At 37.8% G+C, this 22,515-nt stretch overlaps 1 protein-coding gene across 1 annotated transcript in view; it reads left to right on the top strand.

The window, feature by feature from the left end:
• PDS5B (PDS5 cohesin associated factor B) overlaps window positions 1-22,515 on the top strand; it is a 164,107-nt gene that overhangs the window by 98,251 nt on the left and 43,341 nt on the right. Inside the window, exons 20-21 of the mRNA XM_068984336.1 lie at window positions 15,816-15,939; window positions 19,237-19,395. Coding sequence (XP_068840437.1) covers window positions 15,816-15,939; window positions 19,237-19,395 — 283 coding nt within the window. The remainder of the gene's footprint in view (window positions 1-15,815; window positions 15,940-19,236; window positions 19,396-22,515) is intronic.

Raw genomic sequence — 22,515 nt, 5'->3', positions numbered from 1 at the left:
AGCTAGCAAATGGCCGAGGGAATATTTGACTATCAGCCTATTTGGATGGCTTATGGTACCATATCCATTATGGCATAGTTTTCTTAATTAGAGCATTGATTGAGTTTTAGTTTGATTTATTCAGCGGATTTTTTTGTTTTCATTCTAGACCGTCTTTTCTAATGCCCTTTATATTTTAAAGAAACATTGTTCAGTATATTTATAGGAAAACTATGAGAACAAAGTTGAAAGTTGGACATTTTAGAACATGAAGTGAAAGTCGCTCAGTCGTGTCCGACTCTTTGTTACCCATGGACTATACAGTCCATGAATGTCTCCAGGCCAGAATACTAGAGCGGGTATCTTCTCAAGGGATCTTCCCAACCCAAGTCTCCTGCATTACAGGCAGCTTCTTTACCAGCTAAGCTGGTAATACTGAAGTGGGTAGCCTATCCCTTCTGCAGCAGATTTTCCTGACCTAAGAATCGACCCAGGGTCTCCTGCGTTGCTGGCAGATTCTTTACCAACTGAGCTATCACACAGAAGGGCATTTAAAAACATTCGCAGCTTTACTGGGAAAATGAGGTCCTTGAAATTACTTGATATATATACACTGAGTGTATTTCAGGTGTCTCTCATGAGGAGAATTAGCTCAACTGATATTGAATACCTGCTGGATGCACACTGTTTTCAATGAGGTTACTCTTGGTATATGTCTTCTAGAAGATGAAATATGTATGTGGATTTTATTTTTTACATTATTAAATTGTGTGAGTTGAGGTTGAGGAAAATTGGTAAGAGATAAATGAATGTTTATTAAATTATCTTCCATTTGAATTTACCAAAATGATTTAAAAGGAAAATGTGTCTTAAGCAGAAGCTACCATAAACTGGAGAGAATTGGTGCTAGATAAGCCATTTAGACTGAATTGAGTGTGAGAACATTGACAATTGATGAATATATCCCTGAATCAGATATATAAGGGAATGTATAATAAGTGTTCTTTCATTTACTAATCTAGAGGGAGGAGTTTGAGGTATGGGCAGGCTTTGAAATGTTGTTCAGTCACCCAGTCCTGTCCAACTCTTAGCAACCCCGTGGACTGCAGCACACCAGGCCTCCCTGTCCCTCAGTTCAGTTGAGTCACTCAGTCGTGTCTGACTCTGTGGCCCCATGGATTGCAGCATGCCAGACCTCCCTGTCCATCGCCAATTCCCAGAGTTTACTCAGACTCACCTCCATTGAGTCAGTGATGCCATCCAACCATCTCATCCTCTGTTGTCTCCTCCTCCTCCTGCCTTCAGTCTTTCCCAACATGAGGGTCTATTCCAATGAGCCAGCTCTTCGCATCAGGTGGCCAAAGGATGGGAGTTTCCGCTTTAACATCAGACCTTCCAATGAACACTCAGGACTGATCTCCTTTAGGAATGACTGGTTGGATCTCCTTGCAGTCCAAATGACTCTCAAGAGTCTTCTCCAGCACCACAGTTCAAAAGCATCAATACTTTGGTGCTCAGCTTTCTTTATAGTCCAGCTCTCTCATCTACATGACTACTGGAAAAACCATAGCTTTGACTAGATGGACCTTTGTTGGCAAAGTAATGTCTCTGCTTTTTAATATGCTGCCTAGGTTTGTCATAGCTTTTCTTCCAAGGAGCAAGCATCTTTAAATTTCATGTCTGCAGTCACCATCTGCATTGATTTTGGAGCCTAAGAATATAAACTCTGAGACTGTTGCCACTGTTTCCCCATCTATTTGCCATAAAGTGATGGGACTGGATGCCATGATATTCGTTTTCCAAATGTTGAGCTTTAAGCAACTTTTTCCCTCTCCTCTTTCACTTTGATCAAGAGGCTCTTTAGTTCTTCTTCACTTTCTGCCATAAGGGTGGTGTCATCTCCATATCTGAGGTTATTAAATTTTTCCCGGCAGTCTTGATTCTAGCTTGTGCTTCATCGAGCCGAGCGTTTCTCATGATGTACTCTAGATATAAATTAAATAAGCAAGGTGACAATATACAGCCTTGATGTACTCTTTTTCCGATTTGGAAACCGTCTATTGTTCCATGTCCAGTTCTAACTGTTGCTTCCTGACCTGCATACAGATTTCTCAAGAGGCAGGTCAGGTGGTCTGGTATTCCCATCTCTTTCAGAATTTTCCACAGTTTATTGTGATCCACACAGTCAAAGGTTTTGGCATAGTCAGTAAAGCAGAAATAGATGTTTTTTTGAAACTCTCTTCCTTTTTCCATGATCCAGCGGATGTTGGCAATTTGATCTCTGGTTCCTCTGCCTTTTCTAAAACCAGCTTCAACATCTGTAAGTCCATGGTTTATCTATTGTTGAAGGCTGGCTTCATGACTTCTCAGCATTACTTTACTAGTGTGTGAGATGAGTATAATTGTGCAGTAGTTCGAGCATTCTTTAGCACTGCCTTTCTTTGGGATTGGAATGAAAACTGACCTTTTCCAGTCCATGGCCACTGCTGAGTTTTCCAAATTTGCTGACATATTGAATGCAGCACTTTCACAGCATCATCTTTTAGGACTTGAAATAGCTCAACTGGAATTCCATCACCTCCATTAGCTTTGTTCCTAGTGATGCTTCTTAAGGCCCACTTGACTTCACATTCCGAGATGTCTGGCTCTAGGTGAGTGATCACACTGTCGTGATTATCTGGGTTGTGAAGATCTTTTTTGTAACGTTCTTCTGTGTTTTCTTGCCACCTCTTCTTAATATCTTCTGCTTCTGTTAGGTTCATACCATTTCTGTCCTTTATCGAGCCCAACTTTGCATGAAATGTTCCCTTGGTATCTCTAATTTTCTTGAAGAGATCTCTAGTCTTTCGCATTCTGTTGTTTTCCTCTATTTCTTTGCACTGATCACTGAGGAAGGCTTTTTTACCTTTCCTTGCTGTTCTTTGGAACTCTGCACTCAAATGGGTGTATCTTTCCTTTTCTCCTTTGCTTTTGGCTTCTTTTCTTTTCACAGTTATTTGTAAGGCCTCCCCAGACGGCCATTTTGCTTTTTTGCATTTCTTTTTCTTGGGGAGAGTCTTGATCCCTGTCTACTGTACATTGTCACAGACCTCCATCCATAGTTCATCAGGCACTCTGTCGATCAGATCTAGTCCCTTAAATCTATTTCTCACTTCCATTTTATAATAATAAGGGATTTGATTTAGGTCATACCTGAATGGTCTAGGAGATTAGTTCTTACCATGTTCAGTCATGTAGCCAAGATATAAATGGAACTTCAGAGTCATATATGAACTTGAAGACTGCATTTACTGTATTCATATTTTAAGATTCAACAGGTTTCTGTTACTTTTATTAGATTCCATATTTCTGTATTACCCTATTTATTAGCACAGTCTTACCTACTGAACCTAGTCTGGTTCTCCGTTACAGTTGTGAGCAGCCAGAAAAACGATATTATGACGGATATTTTGTTAGCTTTCATAAGTGTTTTGGTTAGTGGTGTATTAGGAGAGCAGTATAAAACTAATCTTTGATTCTGTAAGAACTCAGACTTTCTCATGTGGTAGTGGCATATCTGGCAGGAACGCCTGGACCGTGTTGTTCAGCCTGTTTTGGTACCGAGCAGCATGCATGGGTGTGCGCACTTTCTGTGGATGTTTTAACAGTAAACAGTGCAGAACAGGAAGATAGTTTCTTCAAGGTAAATCTTACTGATCTTGATCTCTTGCTGTGAATCACAAAAGAACAATGTATGCACAAGCTCATGGGACAGTAATAAAATTGGTATTTTTCAGGTTGAAATGGTCCCTACTTTCTTCAGTTTAAGTCTGAATTTGGCAATAAGTTCCTGATCTTAGCCACAGTCAGCTCCCGGTCTTATTTTTGCTGACTGTATAGACCTTCTCCATCTTTGGCTGCAAAGAGTATAATCAATATGATTTTGGTTTTGACCATCTGGTGATGTCCATGTATAGAGCCTTTTGTGTTGTTGGAAGAGGGTATTTGCTATGACCTGTTCCTCACCACCTCCTAAAATTTGCCCAAGTTCATGTCCACTGTATTGGTGATGCAATCAGGGAACCTTATTTTTCTATAGCAGAAATAAAGGAAAGACTTTGTGGTTGTACCTTTTTTCTCTGGGTTTAATAGGCGTAAAGCTTTTGGGTGAGGTAAGGCTTAGAGTTGTGAATCAAATGTCTTACTACCGACTTTACAGGAAAAGGAAAAAGTAAGTGCTGACCTACTAAACTAAAATGATGGTGAATTATGGGTTCCATTTTGTCTCAGTAAGTCTCTCAGGAATCTGGCTCACCCGAGAATAGTTAGATGTGCCAACATTGAGGGTCCCCTATAGCCTAGGATACAGTCATAGTCCAAGTGAAGCTGGTTCTCAAATGGAGGCGCTTAAGCAGAGTCAGACACTACTGAGCGACTTCACTTTCATTTTTCACTTTCATGCATTGGAGAAGGAAATGGCAACCCACTCCGGTGTTCTTTCCTGGAGAATCCCAGGGACAGGGGAGCCTGGTAGGCTGCTGTCTATGGGGTCGCACACGACTGAAGTGACTTAGAAGCAGCAGCAGCAAGCAGACTTGGAGGAGAAATTAAACAGAAATAAAGGACTCACTACCTTTATTCCCACCTTCCTTCTCCATGCTGCTTATCCACTTGATTAAGCAAGTGTAGTTTCAGTTGGGAGTTCTGATGTTAATTTTTTGAAAGAAGTGTCCAGTGTTCAGTCATCAGGGAGACACCATCTACATTTTTGTTTAAATGGCAGAGCCAAAGAGAATTTCTTTTATTTAAAGATGAATTAACAATACAGATAAATAGACAAACACAGATCCTTTGAGGATATTTTAGCGTTCAAAAGAATGGCAATTAACACTAGGAAGAATGAAATTTTTGTGGATAAAAGAGAATTTTAGACATATGTTCTAAGCTGCCAGGAAAATTATGCAGTAATTGACATCTGGGAAAAAAGGAAGAAAAATAATATACTGTAAAAAGAGAAATGACAGAACTAAGGATAAAGAAGAGCAGGAACATATTTCTGTTATGGAATGAAATTTATTATAAACAGCAAGGAGCAGAGTAAACAATATTGAAAATGTAATCAGGAAGGTTTCTGTTGAACTTAAGGAAACCGCATAGATCATGAGTATAGTGGGCAAAGAAATAAACGCAGTTAAAGAGAATTGCAGATGATGGAAAGTCATGATTGGTTTCTGTGAAGACAACAGTATAATGGAAAGTGGAAAAAATTTTTAAATAATAGTAATGAATAATAAACATAATGAATGAAAGCATGAATCTGGAAATGAGTACTCATGTTTTAGGAAGGTATTGATAGCTTACTGTGAATGGTGTTGGATTTGTGATCTCCAAAGAAGATTTTAACTTTGGTACCAGGGACCAGGCTTGATCACTCAAGAGCTTTTGTGCAGCAGAGTTTTATTAAAGTGAAAAAGGACAGAGAAAGCTTCTGACATATTCATCAGAAGGGGGACAGAGAGTGCCTCCCCTCAATAGTCTTATCAAGGCCTCATATACTTTTCCCAGACCCACTCTCACAACATATATCTTAAATTAGCAAGATTAGAACTAACAATAGAAAGGTCTTAAGAGACCCACTCCCGTAACATACACATCTCAAGGTAACATGAATAATCAGAAGATTGCTGTTAAGAAGAACAGACATATCCTCAGGCAAGATACATTGTTATATTGAGTAAGACAAACAAAGTGAAAGTGAAGTCGCTCAGTCGTGTCCAACACTTTGTGACCAGTGGACTGTAGCCCACCAAGCTCCTCCGTCCATGGAATTCTACAGGCAAGAATACTGGAGTGGGTTGCCATTTCCTTCTCCAGTAAGAGTAAGACAAAGCACTGTAGAAAAAAGTTTCTCCTTTTCTTCTCCTTGAAAGCCCCAGAACCCTTTCTCCTTCTCAAGAGCTCTGGACCTCTTCATCACTAATAGTCCTGGACTCCTTATCAACCTACCTCAGAATTTGCTCTCTCAATATCCTAATGAAATTGACTGAATTTTCAGAGATTCAGTTCCGTTCAGTTCAGTCGCTCAGTCGTGTCTGACTCTTTGCAACCCCATGAATCCCAGCACGCCAGGCCTCCCTGTCCATCACCAACTCCCAGAGTTCACTCAGATTCATGTCCATCGAGTCAGTGATGCCATCCAACCATCTCATCCTCTGTCATCCCCTTCTTCTCCTGCCCCCAATCCCTCCCAGCATCAGAGTTTTTTCCAATGAGTCAACTCTTCGCATGAGGTGGCCAAAGTACTGGAATTTCAGCTTTAACATCATTCCTTCCAAATAAATCCCAGAGTTGATCTCCTTCAGAATGAACTGGTTGGATCTCCTTGCAGTCCAAGGGACTCTCAAGAGTCTTCTCCAACACCACAGTTCAAAAGCATCAATTCTTCGGTGCTCAGCTTTCTTCACAGTCCAACTCTCACATCCATACATGACCACTGGAAAAACCATAGCCTTGACTAGACGGACCTTAGTCAGCAAAGTAATGTCTCTGCTTTTGAATATACTATCTAGGTTGGTCACAACTTTTCTTCCAAGGAGTAAGCGTCTTTTAATTTCATGGCTGCAGTCACCATCTGCAGTGATGTTGGAACCCCCAAAAATAAAGTCCAACACTGTTTCCACTGTTTCCCCATCTATTTCCCATGAAGTGATGGGACCAGATGCCATGATCTTCGTTTTCTGAACGTTGAGCTTTAAGCCAACTTTTTCCCTCTCCTCTTTCACTTTCATCAAGAGGCTTTTTAGTTCCTCTTCACTTTCTGCCATAAGGGTGGTGTCATCTGCATGTCTGAGGTGATTGATATTTGTCCCGGCGATCTTGATTCCAGCTTGTGCTTCTTCCAGCCCAGCGTCTCTCATGATGTACTCTGCATATAAGTTATAAGCAGGGTGACAATATACACCCTTGACATACTCCTTTTCCTATTTGGCACCAATCTGTTGTTCCATGTCCAGTTCTAACTGTTGCTTCCTGACCTGCATACAGATTTCTCAAGAGGCAGGTCAGGTGGTCTGGTATTCCCATCTCTTTCAGAATTTTCCAGTTCATTATGATCCACACAGTCAAAGGCTTTGGCATAGTCAGTAAAGCACAAATAGATGTTTTTTGGGAACTCTCTTGCTTTTTCCATGATCCAGTGGATGTTGGCAATTTGATCTCTGGTTCTTCTGCCTTTTCTAAAACCAGCTTGAACATCAGGAAGTTCACAGTTCACGTATTGCTGAAGCCTGGCTTGGAGAATTTTGAGCATTACTTCAGTAGCATGTGAGATGAGTGCAATTGTGTGGTAGTTTGAGCATTCTTTGGCATTGCTTTTCTTTGGGATTGGAATGAAAACTGACCTTTTCCAGTCCGTGGCCACTGCTGAGTTTTCCAAATTTGCTGGCATATTGAGTGCAGCACTTTTACAGCATCATCTTTCAGGATTTGAAATAGCTCTACTGGAATTCCATCACCTCCACTAGCTTTGGTTGTAGTGATGCTTTCTAAGGCCCACTTGACTTCACATTCCAGGATGTCTGGCTCTAGGTAAGTGATCACACGATCATGATTATCCAGGTCGTGAAGATCTTTTTTGTACAGTTCTCCTGTGTTTTCTTGCCACCTCTTCTTAATATCTTCTGCTTCTGTTAGGTCCATACCATTTCTGTCCTTTATCGAGCCCAACTTTGCATGAAATGTTCCCTTGGTATCTCTAATTTTCTTGAAGAGATCTCTGTTCTTTCCCATTCTGTTGTTTTCCTCTATTTCTTTGCATTGATCGCTAAAGAAGGGTTTCTTATCTCTTCTTGCTATTCTTTGGAACTCTGCATTCAGATGCTTATATCTTTCCTTTTCGCCTTTGCTTTTCGCTTCTCTTCTTTTCACAGTTATTTGTAAGGCCTCCCCAGACAGCTGTTTCGCTTTTTTGCCTTTCTTTTCCATGGTGATGGTCTTGATCCCTGTCTCCTGTACAATGTCATGAACCTCTGTCCATAGTTCATCAGGCACTCTATCTATCAGCTCTAGGCCCTTAAATCTATTTCTCCCTTCCACTGTATAATCATAAGGGATTTGATTTAGGTCATACCTGAATGGTCTAGCGGTTTTCCCTACTTTCTTCAATTTAAGTCTGAATTTGGTAATAAGGAGTTCATGATCTGAGCCACAGTCAGCTCCTGGTCTTGTTTTTGTTGACTGTATAGAGCTTCTCCATCTTTGGCTGCAAAGAATATAATCAGTCTGATTTTGGTGTTGACCATCTGGTGATGTCCATGTGTAGAGCCTTCTCTTGTGTTGTTGGAAGAGGGTGTTTGCCATGACCAGTGCATTTTCTTGGCAAAACTGTATTAGTCTTTGCCCTGCTTCATTCTGCATTCCAAGGCCAAATTTGCCTGTTACTCCAGGTGTTTCTTGACTTCCTACTTCTGCATTCCAGTCCCCTATAATGAAAAGGACATCTTTTTTGGGTGTCAGTTCTAAAAGGTCTTGTAGGTCTTCATAGAACCGTTCAACTTCAGCTTCTTCAGCGTTACTGGTTGGGGCATAGACTTGGATCACCGTGATATTGAATGGTTTGCCTTGGAAACAAACAGAGATCATTCTGTCCTTTTTGAGATTGCATCCAAGTACTGCTTTTCGGACTTTTTTGTTGACCATGATGGCTACTCCATTTCTTCTGAGGGATTCCTGCCCACAATAGTAGATATAATGGTCATCTGAGTTAAATTCACCCATTCCAGTCCATTTTAGTTCGCTGATTGCTCCTAGAATGTCGACGTTCACTCTTGCCATCTCTTGTTTGACCACTTCCAGTTTGCCTTGATTTATGGACCTGGCATTCCAGGTTCCTATGCAATATTGCTCTTTACAGCATCGGACCTTGCTTCTATCACTAGTCACATCCACAACTGGGTATTGTTTTTGCTTTGGCTCCATCCCTTCATTCTTTGGAGTTATTTCTCCACTGATCTCCAGTAGCATATTGGGCACCTAATGACCTGGGGAGTTCCTCTTTTGGTATCCTATCATTTTGCCTTTTCATACTGTTCATGGGGTTCTCAAGGCAAGAATACTGAAGTGGTTTGCCATTCCCTTCTCCAGTGGACCACATTCTGTGAGACCTCTCCACCATGACCCGCCTGTCTTGGGTTGCCCCATGGGCATGGCTTAGTTTCATTGAGTTAGACAAGGTTGTCCTAGTGTGATTAGATTGACTAGTTTTCTGTGAGTATGGTTTCAGTGTGTCTGCCCTCTGATGCCCTCTTGCAACACCTACCATCTTGGTTTTTTCTTACCTTGGGTGTGTGATATCTCTTCATGGCTGCTCCAGGAAAGCGCAGCTGCTGCTCCTTACCTTGGATGAGGGGTATCTCCTCACTGCTGCCCTTCCTGACCTTCAATGTGGGATGGCTCCCCTAGGCCCTCCTGCGCCCGCGCAGCCCTATGGAAGTGATTTCATAAACATCAAGGGAAAAAAAAAAGGTAAATCCTGTATGGCAGAACAGTAATGGGATTGACATTTCTTTTCAGCCACTTAAGATTTCCACAGTTAATGATACAACAGTTATGAAGTTTGATCAGAAAATGAATGTAACTAAAGATTTTCCTAATTAGCTAAGTTGTGCTAGGGCAAATGAAGGAGTTTCTTTGGAATTCAAGGATTTAGAAAACGTGTTATCCCCTTTTTATTGTGAGGTTGCTCTTTCTACCAAGTTGTGTGCCGTTTTCCCTTTATTCACTTTTACTTATGCCCTTAAATCAAACTTTTTGTTTTCTTATTTACATATCTAGTTGTCTTTTCTCACCATTTTAATTTCTGTATTCAAATTTTAGGTGTGGCTATATCTATGTTTTAGAGATCTGAAAATCTTAATTTTTAAGGGTGATGTAAATAAATTGGTTCAGGAAGAAGGAAGGGGAAAAAAATCCTAATAGGCTATAATTATAAAAGAATTTCAGAAAATTACCCTGTAATAATAATAAGGGCCAATAAAAGCTATGTTAGATGGGGTATTTCAAATATATAAACTACATAGAAATTCTAAATCTTTTTAATTGTTCCAGGCATGAGGGGGAAAGGAAAGCATTTAGATATAAAGCCAAGGTAACTAGTAGGAATGCTGCTGCTGCTGCTAAGTTGCTTCAGTCATGTCTGACTCTGTGTGACCCCATAGACGGCAGCCTGCCAGGCTCCTCCATCCATGGGATTTTCCAGGCAAGAGTACTGGAGTGGGGTGCCATTGCCTTCTCTGAGTAGGAATGCTAAAACCTGATAAAAGATATCTCTCCAAAAGAAAACTGAGACAAATTTTATTGATATTGATGAAAATTGAATGCAAAAAGAGAATTTACTATAGTAAAGCAAGAATACAATATGGCCAAATGTTGGTTAATTCCAGGAATACGAAAAGGGTTGCTATTAGGAGAGAACCCAATGTTCATGTTATAATTCATTATATAAATGAGTAAAAGGGAGAGGCCACACAATAGATCTTTTTGACAGATGCTGAAAGGGCTTCCAATAAAAAGGAAAATCAGTTTACTTACAGTTAAACCCAGCAAAACAGGATTTTAATGGCCTTCATACTTCTCAAAACAGTGGAAGTGAAAGTGAAGTAGCTCAGTCTTGTCTGAGCGACTCCGTGGACTGTAGCCTACCAGGCTCCTCCGTCCATGGAATTTTCCAGGCAAGAGTACTGGAGTGGGTTGTTCTTTCCTTTTCCAAATATCTCAAAGTAATATCTACCAATATCTACCATCATATGATAAAACGCAAGCATTCCCAGTAAAATCAGGAGCAGGATGAGAAAATATGCTAACTCTGCCATGATTTAACATTGTTTTGAAAGCATTAGCCTGTATAATTACATAAGAAAATAAAATTAAAAGGTGCAGTTGTTGGGAAAGAGGAAGCAAAGTTATCATATTTCTAAGAGAAAAATCCAAGAGAATCAACTGCAGAACTACTAAAAACAAGATGGCTATAACGAGTATCTAGAAATCCAAGGCTCTCTTCATATCCCACTAATAATCATTTAGAAAATATTATAGGAGTGAAAAAATCAGAAGATTTAACAGTCAAGAGTATGAGAAATTTACAACACTGTACTATCCCTATAGTAGTGAGAAGTATAATATTTAACAAAGAAATTAGTCATGAAAACTTAAATCACTGAATAAGTAACTGGCAAGCAGTTTTAAAAAGAAAAAATAATGTAGACTACTTACTTGATATTACATATATTCTGGATGAGCCAGAGTTTCTTTATTTAATAATCTAAGATTTTATTTAAAAACTTTTAAATTTATGATGATTTTATATATATATATATAATGAATTATTAAAAGGATTAGTAATCAGTTCTTTTTTTTCTTTTTAATTTTATTATTGAAGGATAATTGCTTTACAGAACTTTGTTGTTTTCTGTTGAACCTCAACATGAATCAGCCATAGGTATATATATATATCCCCTCCCTTTTGAACCTTCCTCCCATCTCCCTCCCCATCCCACCCCTCTAGGTTGCTACAGAGCCCCTGTTTGAGTTTCCTGAGCCACACAGCAAATTTCTGTTGGCTATCAATTTTACACATGGTGATGTAATTGCCCATGTTACTCTTTCCATGCATCTCACCCCCTCCTCCCCTCTCCCCATGTCCATAAGTCTCTTCTCTGTGTCTGTTTCTCCATTGCTGCCCTATAAATAAATTCTTAAGTACCATTTTTCTAGATTCTGTACATGTGTGTTAGAATGCAATATTTCTCTTTCTCTTTCTGGCTCACTTCAGTCTGTGTAATAGGCTCTAGGTTCATCCACTTCATCAGAACTGACTCAAATGCATTTCTTTTTATGGCTGAGTAATATTCCATTGTGTACATGTACCACAACTTCTTTATCCATTCATCTGTCGATGGGCATCTAGGTTGCTTCCATGTTCTAGCTATTGTAAATAAATAGTGCTGCACTGAACAATGGGATATATGTGTCTTTTTCAGTTTTCATTTCCTCAGGCTAATATGCCTAGAAGTGTGATTGCTGAGTAATATGATGGTTTTATTTCTAGTTTTTTAAGCATTCTCCATACCATCTTCCACAGTGACTATCAATTTACATTCCCACCAACAGTGCAAGAGTGTTCCCTTTTCTCCACACCCTCTCCAGCATTTATTGTTTGTAGACTTTTTGATGATGGCCATTCTGACTGGTGTGAGGTGATATGTCAATGTAGTTTTGATTTGCATTTCTCTAATAATGTGCAGTGTTGAGCATCTTCTCATGTGTTTGTTAACCATCTGTATGTTGTCTTTGGAGAAATGTATGTTTAGGTCTTTTTCCCACTTTTTGATTGGGTTGTTTGTTTTTCTGACATAGATTTGTATGAGCTGCTTGTATATTTTGGAAATTAATCCTTTGTCAGTTGTTTCATTTGCTATTATTTTCTCCCATTCTGAGGCTTATCTTTTCACTTTGCTTATAGTTTCCTTTGCTCTGCAAAAGCTTTTAAGTTTAATCAGGTCCCACTTGTTTACTTTTGTTTTTATTTCCATTACTCTAGGAGGTGGGTCATAGAGGATCTTGCTTTGATACCTGTCGAGTGTTCTGCCTATGTTTTCCCTCTAAAAGTTTTATAGTTTCTGGTCTTAGGTTTAGGTCTTTCATCCATTTTGAGTTTATCTTTATGTATGGTGTTAGGAAGTGTTCTAATTTCATTCTTTTACCTATAGCTATCTAGTTTTCCCAGCACCATTTATTGAAGGGAATGTCTTTGCCTCATTGTATATTCTTCCCTCATTTGTCAAAAATAAGGTTCCCATGGTTGCATGGGTTTATTTCTGGGCTTTCTGTCTTGTTCGATTGGTCTGTATTTCTGTCTATATGTCTTGGAAGATTGGTCTTTTCTAAGAATCTGTTTCTTTAGAGTTGTCCATTTTATTGCCATGCTGCTGCTGCTGCTAAGTCGCTTCAGTCGTGTCCAACTCTGTGCGACCCCATAAATGGCAGCTCACTAGGCTCCGCCATCCCTGGGATTCTCCAGGCAAGAACACTGGAGTGGGTTGCCATTTCCTTCTCCAGTGCATGAAAGTGAAAAGTGAAAGTCAAGTCGCTCAGTCGTATCCGACTCTTAGTGACCCCATGGACTGCAGCCTACCAGGGTCCTCCGTCCATGGGGTTTTCCAGGTACTGGAGTGGGGTGCCATTGCCATATAGTTGTTCGTAATAGTCTCTTATCATCCTTTGTTTTTCTGTATTGTTTCTTGTAACCTCTCGTTTTTCATTTCTAATTTTGTTGATTTGATTCTTCTCTTTCTTTCCTGAGTCTGGCGAAAGGTTTGTCAATTTTGTTTATCTTCTCAAAAACCAACTTTTAGTGTTATTAATCTGTAGTATTGTTTCTTTCATTTCTTTTTCATTTATTTCTGCTCTGATCCTTATGATTTCTTTCCTTCTACTAATTTTGGTTTGTTTTGTTGTTGTTCTTTTTTCCCCAGTTGTTTTAAGTGTAAAGTTAGGTTGTGTATTAGACATTTTTCTTGTTTCTTGAGGTAGAATTATATTACTATAAACTTCCCTCTTAGAATTGGTTTTGCTGCATCCCATAGGTTTTGTATTGTCATGTTTTCGTTGTCATTTGTTTCTAGAAATTTCTTCGTTTCCCTTTTGATTTCTTTAATAACCTGTTGGTTATTTAGAAACGTGTTGTTTAATCTCCATGAGTTTATGTTTCTTACAGTTTTTTTCCTTGTAATTGATACGTAGTCTCATAGTGTTGTGATCGGAGAAGATGCTTGATAGGATTGCAGTTTTCTTAAATTTACTGAGTCTTGATCTGTGACCCAAGATGTGGTCTATCCTGGAAAATGTTCCGTGTGCACTTAAGAAGGTGTATTCTTCTGTGTTTGAGTGAAATGTCCTGAAGATATCAATGAGATCTGTCTCATCTAATGTATCATTTAAGACTTGTGTTTCCTTATTAGTTTTCTGTCTTGATGAGCTGTCCATTGGTGTGAGTGGGGTGTTAAAGTCTCCAGCTATTAATGTGTTACTGTCAGTTTCTCCTTTTATGTCTGTTAGTGTTTGTCTCATGTTTTGAGGTGCTCCTGTGTTGGGTGCATAGGTATTTACAATTGTTATGTCTTCCTCTTGGATTGATCCCTTGATCGTTATGTAGTGTACTTCCTTATCTCTTGTAAAATTCTTTATTTTAAAGTCTATTTTGTCTGATATGAGGATTGCTGCTCCAGCTTTCTTTTGCTTCCCATTTGCGTGGAATATATTTTTCTATCCTCTCACTTTCAATCTATATGTGTCTTGAGGTCTAAAGTGAGTATCTTGTAGACAGAATATACATGGGTCTTGTTTTTGTATCCATTCAGCCAGTCTGTGTCTCTTGGTTGGAGCATTTAATCCATTTACATTTAAAGTAATTATTGCCCGTGGTGGATTCATGTCAATGTATGGCAAAACCAATACAGTATTGTAAAGTAAAATAAAACAAAATAAAATAAAATAAAAAAATAAAACTATAAAAAAAATAAAGTAATTATTGATACATATGTTCTTATTGCCATTTTCTTGTTTGGGGTTGGTTTTGTAGATCTTTTTTCTTCTCTTGTATTTCTTGACTATAAGTCCCTTTAACATTTGTTGTAAAACTGGTTTGGTGATACTGAAGAACTTTTGGTGGTTTTGAAGACCTTTCTGCTGTTATCTTCAACCCATTTTTCTGTGATACTATTGGTATTTTCATTATCTGTTTGTAGGTGTTTGCACTTCATGGATATTTACCATTTCTCTGTAACAAGAAATACAAAATTTCCCTTCAATTGGTCACTTGTCTTTTTATTATATTTTACTGTTATCTTTTCTGTGACTGCTATTATTATAATGAATTATTTATCTCTGATTGTCTTTTAAACTGGGGCACTGAGTTGGGCAAGGAGAATTCAGAAGTTATTTCCACTGAGAAATAAATGCATAGTTGAACTAAGAGAGAGAGGATTTTAAGTTTTTATATAATGAAGTTATACGATACATCAGTGTTCTTCCAGGTAGCCTGATGACTCATTCCCTGCCTCTTTGAGAACTGTGGTCAAGTGTTGCTTTACTAGAGTGATCTTCTGTAGGCACCATATGTAAAATTGTAACACTGTCACAAACTTAGGCCTGTTCCCTATGCTGTCCTCTTTTTCTTCTCTCCCACCCCCCTCCCCCCACCTTATAGGAGTTACCACAGTTTAACCTAACAGATGTTTTGCTGACTTAATGTGTTATCATTTACCTTATCCCTAATATGCTGGTAGAGTGAATGCACCAATTTGGAACTTTAAATAATGCCTGGCATTACAGCAAGTACTCAATTTGTATTGATTAAATGATCAAATTTCCCCTCATGTAGATTTTTTGAGGATAGATTAAAAGATGAACTGAAAGAGGAAGAGACTTGAGAAAGAAGGAGCAATTTAAGTCCCATTATGGTGGTCTTACGTGTAAGGTAGCAAAAGCTTAGCTGAAGTAATAGCAATGATAATAAAATAGAAAAGGCTAATGGAAATGACATTCAAAGAAGAAATGGGTTACCATTCTTGTTTGTATTTATAACAAATAAAAAGGGAAAATTATTTGTATTTGTATTATATTTTAATATAGATGTTTATAAAGCAAAATTATAGATGATTGAAAATGAGTGAGTAGATGCTGTGACTTTTGTTTCTTTGGTTCTTACAAAACATTACTTTAAAAATACAAGCGTTAAAGTATCTAGTGAAAGTCATAATGATTTTTCTGGTGTATTGTTTTTCTGTAATTTTTTTTTTTAGAGCTTTGCTTCCTGTTTTACATCACAAATCTAAAAAAGGACCCCCCCGTCAAGCCAAATACGCTATTCATTGTATCCATGCGATATTTTCTAGTAAAGAAACCCAGTTTGCACAGATATTTGAGGTAAAAAGAAAACATTTTTTTTGCTTCATGTTATTGTTAAAAAAATATGAATGAGTTTACAGAATGTTCACGTTTGGAGATGTATCATTTTGTAATTTTCCAAATTTGAATCAGTATATCAATATTAATGATTGGTTAAAATTTGAAAATATCTGATGATTCAGCTTTTTAATGCTAGCTCATTCAGAAATCAAGCAGTTGTATAATAGTTTTAATGTTACTTTATACATTTAGTATTAGGAAACTTTTTTCATTAGTAAGTAATTACATAGAAAATCATAGTTACTCATAGTAGGTAATAGGTGATTATTCTGTCAGTTTACAGATTTTAGAAGTTTGATTTCTATATATGAAATACTACTAAAGTGTGTGGGGTTTTATACATGAATAATAATTTATAATTAAGGTTAAATGAATTTGTGCTTTAATGACTGACCTAATTTCATATTAGATTAAAATGTGCCTTTTCCTTTGCAGGGCACATGATCCACACCCAAAGATCCTTGATAGTTGGTGCTCTCCAAAACACCCATAGCAGTTTAGGTCCATGCCAGATGGTTTTGGGCAGGACCAAATATCAAGGACCTTTTGGTGTGGTCCAGATGTCTCTTGGAATCTTTTGAGCAGGACCAAATATGAACAAATATCAAGGACCTTTGTGTGTAGACCAAATGTCTTACTGGGTGTATTGGGACAGGACCAAATACCTACTGACTGTCTTTTCAGCATGTTTTTTATTTTTTCTATACTTTGAATTACCAGTACCCTTTCTAAGTATGGCAATTTCACTATAAGCTATTATAAATCTAGCTTTAGCCTTCTTACTGCAAATAGAAGCTAAACAGAAAATTTCTAAAAATCTTGTAGTTATAGTCTAGGAGCCTTGAATGAAGTCAAAACAATTTGGAAATTATGCTGAAACTAACCCACCATAAATACACAGACTTGCTGTCTATTTTAGAAGTATTTATACTAATTTTGTCATATTTTCATGATTTATATTAAAGGTGGAGTAAAAGAGGAAGAAAGGTTTTCTGTATCAAACAGCATCTTAGCTGTAGATACTTAATCATAATATAATTTAAAAATTGAGGTGGAGGTATATTCTATAGTTTTAATTTTTTAATAAGAGGATGACTTCAGTGGACTCATGTTAATTTCTAGAAAGCTTTTTATTTTTCCTTGAATAATCTTTTTGTTCCCTCCAATGATGAGGAGGAAAATGCTGATAATAGCTTGACTTTATTGGTTACTTTTGATTTTAATATCTATAACTTCATCTTTATAAGAACCTACCTGGTAATCCTTCTCCTATAACATAGAAGATTGGCTGGCTTTCTGAGAAAAGGTTTCACAGACACATCTAATCTTTATCAGATTACTGTTAATCCAGAGCTGCTGCTGCTGCTAAGTCACTTCAGTCATGTCTGACTCTGTGCTGCCCCATAGACGGCAGCCCACCAGGCTCCCCTGTCCCTGGGATTCTCCAGGCAAGAACACTGGAGTGGGTTGCCGTTTCCTTCTCCAGTGCATGAAAGTGAAAGGTGAAAGTGAAGTCACTCAGTCGTGTCCAACTCTTAGTGACCCCATGGGCTGCAGCCTACCAGGCTCTGTCCATGGGATTTTTCCAGGCAGGAATACTGGAGTAGGGTGCCCTTGCCTTCTCTGGTTAATTCAGAGACTGATCATTAATTTTGGTTTTTCAGAAATGATTTTAATATCTTATTGTGGAAAATTGTCACGCAATATAATAAATGAGCTGGAAAAAAGTACACTGTCAGTGATGTGTTTCTAATGTAAACAAGTTATCACTTAGATGTGCAGTGGAGGTATTGAGGGACGTCATCGAGAACAGCAAGAAGTACTGTCATTACTTTTGATTAAATGAAACTTTTCATATTGCCCCAATGTGTTGGAAAAGAACAGTTTTGTGTTGTTTTTTAAAGCCTAGAATGCTTGGTGTTCAGTATAGGAGGATACCTACATGTTAATGTCAACCCCACTTCCCCAGCCACCCAGTTTCTTTTCTCAGAGGCAGCCAGTGTTACCAGTTTCTAATGTACTTTTCAGGAGATATTTTATTCTTATACAAGTAATATAAATACACAAAACACATCTTTTGTCCCCTTCCCCCTCTCCTTATGCCAATGATAGTGTGCTATAGCCACTCTTCTGATTATCATATTTTAAAAACTGAGCAATATATTTTAGGTATCAACTTATGTGAGTAAATAATCAGTCTCCTTCTGTTATAGCAAAATGAATATAAAAATAATATTTTTATTTTACTATGAGTAATAAAATAGTTTTATTAGTTATAGTACTTAATATTTGATGCTATAAAAGTCCACAAAAACACTTGTAACTATCCATAATGAAAGCTTATTTCTTGCTCGTCATAAAAGTCCACTTGGTTGTTTTGATTGCATTCTATTCAGTGTTTTAGCCATGCAGACCCTTTTTGACTAGTGGCTTCTCTTTCCTGGTGGCTCAGATGGTAAAGCGTCTGCCTGTAATGTGGGAGACCTGGGTTCGATCCCTGGGTCAGGAAGATCCCCTGGAGAAGGAAATGGCAATCCACTCCAGTACTCTTGCCTGGAAAATTCCATGGACAGAGGAGAATGGTGGGCTACAGTCTGTGGGGTCGCAGAGAGTCAGACATGACTGAGCAACTTCACTTTCTTTCACTTTTACTTTTTCTCTTTGCGTCCCATTGGATCCTTTGTATTAAGCCACCAGTGAGTAAAGAGAAAGAGAATGTGGAGAAGATACACTGTTCATGTCTGCCTCAGTTCAGGCATGGCATACCTTACTTCCATCTCCATTCTGGTAACCAGAACTTCTGACTGCACATAGAAGCATCCTTATGCCCAGAAAGTAGAATAGAAGTAGGTATTGGTGAGCCGAAATGGCTACCCACTCCAGTTTCTTGCCTGGAGAATTCCATGGACTGAGGAACCTCATTGGCTACAGTCCATGCAGTCACAAAGAGTTGTACATGACTGAGCAACTTTCAGCAGTTGCTGACATATGCAGTCATAAAATATATGATATGTGATTCTTCATATTGAAATGTTTCTTTACCTACCTCTAAAATATAATTTGGGAAAAACTGAAAGTACTTAAATATGATGCCTTCTAGTCAATAAAAGTTGTCAGTAAAAGTTAAATGTAACTTGAACCAGTGCTTATACCATGTATTGGAACTTGTGTGGTTTTTAGCATTTGTAGATGATACATGTGACCAGTTTATTTGCATGTTTATGGAGTTAATCATTTTCCTTTCCTCACTTTCAGCCTCTGCATAAGAGCCTAGATCCAAGCAACCTGGAGCATCTCATCACACCACTGGTGACTATTGGTCATATTGCTCTCCTTGCACCAGACCAGTTTGCTGCTCCTTTGAAGTCTTTGGTAGCTACTTTCATTGTGAAGGATCTTCTGATGAATGATCGGGTAATTTATGTTTTCTAGATGTGTATTCTTCATAATGCTATCTTCTAAAATTTTATGCAACAAAGAGAGAAGTGGAATGATGTAAATAGCACTTCAATTTGGTTTATATGTTTTTAGCTTTTCCCATCTTTTTACCATACTGCATCTTCATTATAAGTGAAACAACATTGAAACATCTCTTTAGTTGAGCACAAGGCTGTGACCTGGAATGCTTTCCTTGATAAATACAAGATATCACTGGATTCTGTCTCTTTCAACTTTATAGGGATGTAAGTTTTCTAATGACATCTATTTTTTAAATATGTGAAGATTGGCAGGTTAGTTTGCAGTATGGTTGTCATGATAGTAGTTGTTGCATTTCATACATACTATAGAGAATTAAAAGATCCCTGAGGGAAAATACTAGGGAAAAAAATAGTAATTTTCTGTCTCCATTGTGTGAATATTTGGGGCAGGGTATGTTTGGGTGTCTTGGAGAATTGACCCTTACAATCATGTGGAGTTTTATGCATGGGTTTGTGTATTTTTAGATATACATATGTGTAAAAAAGAATACTGTAAAACTAGGATTTTCAGAATGGTAAATGAGCACTGGTTTCAGATTAAAGTTACCAGCTGCGTTAGCCCCTAATAAAGATAGTCCTGTTCTATGATGCTTTGAGGCAAGCATTGACTTCTCTCTGGCTGTGAAAGTTCTACAATGCATCTTCTTCCAATAGGAGATTGTTTGCTGTGTTGAAAATTTGTTTAGCATAGCCACCTTATCTAAGCTAAATGTTCTGGATAACTTGCTGCAACTTCAGCATAAGTACTTGCTGCTCCACCTTGTACTTCTGTATCATAGAGATGGCTTCTTAAGTATTATGATCCAATCTCTTCTAGCCTGAGATTTTCCTTCTGGAGCCTCCTTAGCTCTCTCAGTCTTCATAGAATTGAAAAGAGTTACAGCCTTGCTCTGGATCAGGCTTTGGCTTAAGGGAATGTTGGACTGATTTGATCTCCCCTCCAGTCTATTAAACTTTCTCCATATCAGCAATAAGTGTGTTTTGCTTTCTTGTAATTCACATTTTCACTGGAGTAGCACTTTTAATTTCCTTCAAGAACTTATCCTTCACATTCACAACTTGGCCCAAGAGGTTTAATTTTCAGCTGGTAGTAGCTTTTGACATGCCTTCATCACTAGGCATTATCATTTCTAGCTTTTCATATGAAGTTGAGAGATGTGCAGTGCTTGCTTTCACTTGAACATGCACAACCCATGATAGATTTGCTAATTTTCCCAATTTCTATGTTGTTGTATCTTAGGGAATAGGATGGCCTGAGGAGAGAGGGAGAGATGGGGAAAAGGCCAGTCTGTAGAGCAGTCAGAACACACGTGTTTACTGATTAAGTTCATTGTATTAATGGGTGTGATTCATGACACCTCAAAACAGTTACAATAGTACCATTAAAGATCTCTAGTCACTTATCACCATAACAGATGTAATAATAGTGAAATCATTTGGAATACTGCAAGAATTATGAAAATGTGACAGAGATAGGAAGTGAGCAAATGCTGTTGGAAAAATAACACTGATAGAAACTTGACACGAACCTCCAGTTTGTAAAAAATGCAGTATTTGTGAAGCTATTGAGACAATTTCTGTGTGTATACAAAAACTATGTCAGACAGCTGGATTACAGTAAAAATAAAATTTGTATATTTAGAGTGTGTAATTAGAACTGCAGTAAAATAGGAAAGAGAATATGAAACAGAAACAGTATTTGAAGTGATAATGCCAGAAAATTTTTCAAAATTTATGAAAGACATCAAAGCTATACATTCAAAAAGAGATACAAACCCCAAGTAGGATCAGTATAACACAAAGCTCACTAGATATATCACAGTAAAACTAGAACCAATCAAAATAGAAAGGATTAAAAGCATTTATGCAAAAAGACAGAAAGCCTTCCAGGGAACAAGACTGTCATCTGACTTCAAGAGAAAAGATTAGAAAATGGAAGATAATGGAATAATATCTTCAAATTATTGAGTGGAAGAAAAGTACCAATCTGGAATTCTAAACCTGGAGAAAATATCCTTTAAAAAGGGAATGCAACATAAACACATTTTCAGACAAAAACTGAGAGAATGAGAGAAAATATTTGCAAATCATGTATCCAATATGTCCATATTGTATAAATCACATGTAAAATAAATAAACAGCAGAAAAAGAGTTTGATTAAAAAATAGGCAGAGGTGACGTTTTTCCACAGAATGCAAACAAGTCATCATTAATTGTATAAAAAGTGCTCAACATCAGTAATCACCAGAGAAATGCAAATCAAAACCATGAAAAGATAGGACTTTCTTTTCTTAGAATGACTAATATAAAATAGACATAATAAGTGTTGGTGAAAATGTGAAGAGAAAGAACCCTTTTGTACTGTTGGTGTGAATGTAAATAGATAACAGCCACCATGAAAAACAGTATGGAGAATCTTCCAAAAAATTAAAAATAGGAAAGAAAAATAAACAGAAGCACCACATGATCCAGTAATAAATACTTCAGAGTATTCATCTGAAGGAAATGCGAACACTAATTCAAAAAGATCTCTGCACCCACATGTTCAGTGCAGCATTATTTATAGCAGTCAAGACAGGGAAGCAACCCAGGTGTCCATCTAATGGATGAATGGATAGAGAAAAAGTGGTGGATATACACAATGTAATATTGATCAGTCATTAAAGAAAAGGAGAAAGTCCTGCCATTTGTGACAGCATGGATGAACCTTGAGGACATTATGCTAAGTTAAATAGACAAAGATGAATACTGTGTGATGTTCCTTACATGCAGTATCAAATTTAAAAAACCCCAAATAACAGCAACAAAACCTCTCAAACTCATAGTTACAGAGATCCGGTGGCAGTTGTCAGAGGCTAGGGATGCAGGATGTGTGAATTGGGTAAAGGAATTCTAAAGGTACAGACTTCCAGTTAGAAAATAAGTCAAGCAATGTAATGTACTGCATGGTGACTATTGTTATTAATACTGCCTGATAAAACTGAAAGTTTCTGCTGAGAGTAGGTCTGAAAATGTCTCATCATAGGAAAATAATTGTAGCTGTGTTGTGATGGGT

Source organism: Capricornis sumatraensis, chromosome 12, assembly GCF_032405125.1.
Source record: "Capricornis sumatraensis isolate serow.1 chromosome 12, serow.2, whole genome shotgun sequence".
Classification (NCBI taxonomy): domain Eukaryota; kingdom Metazoa; phylum Chordata; class Mammalia; order Artiodactyla; family Bovidae; genus Capricornis; species Capricornis sumatraensis.
The sequence above is the reverse complement of the archived record's forward strand: the minus strand, read 5'-3'. Positions and strand labels throughout refer to the sequence as shown.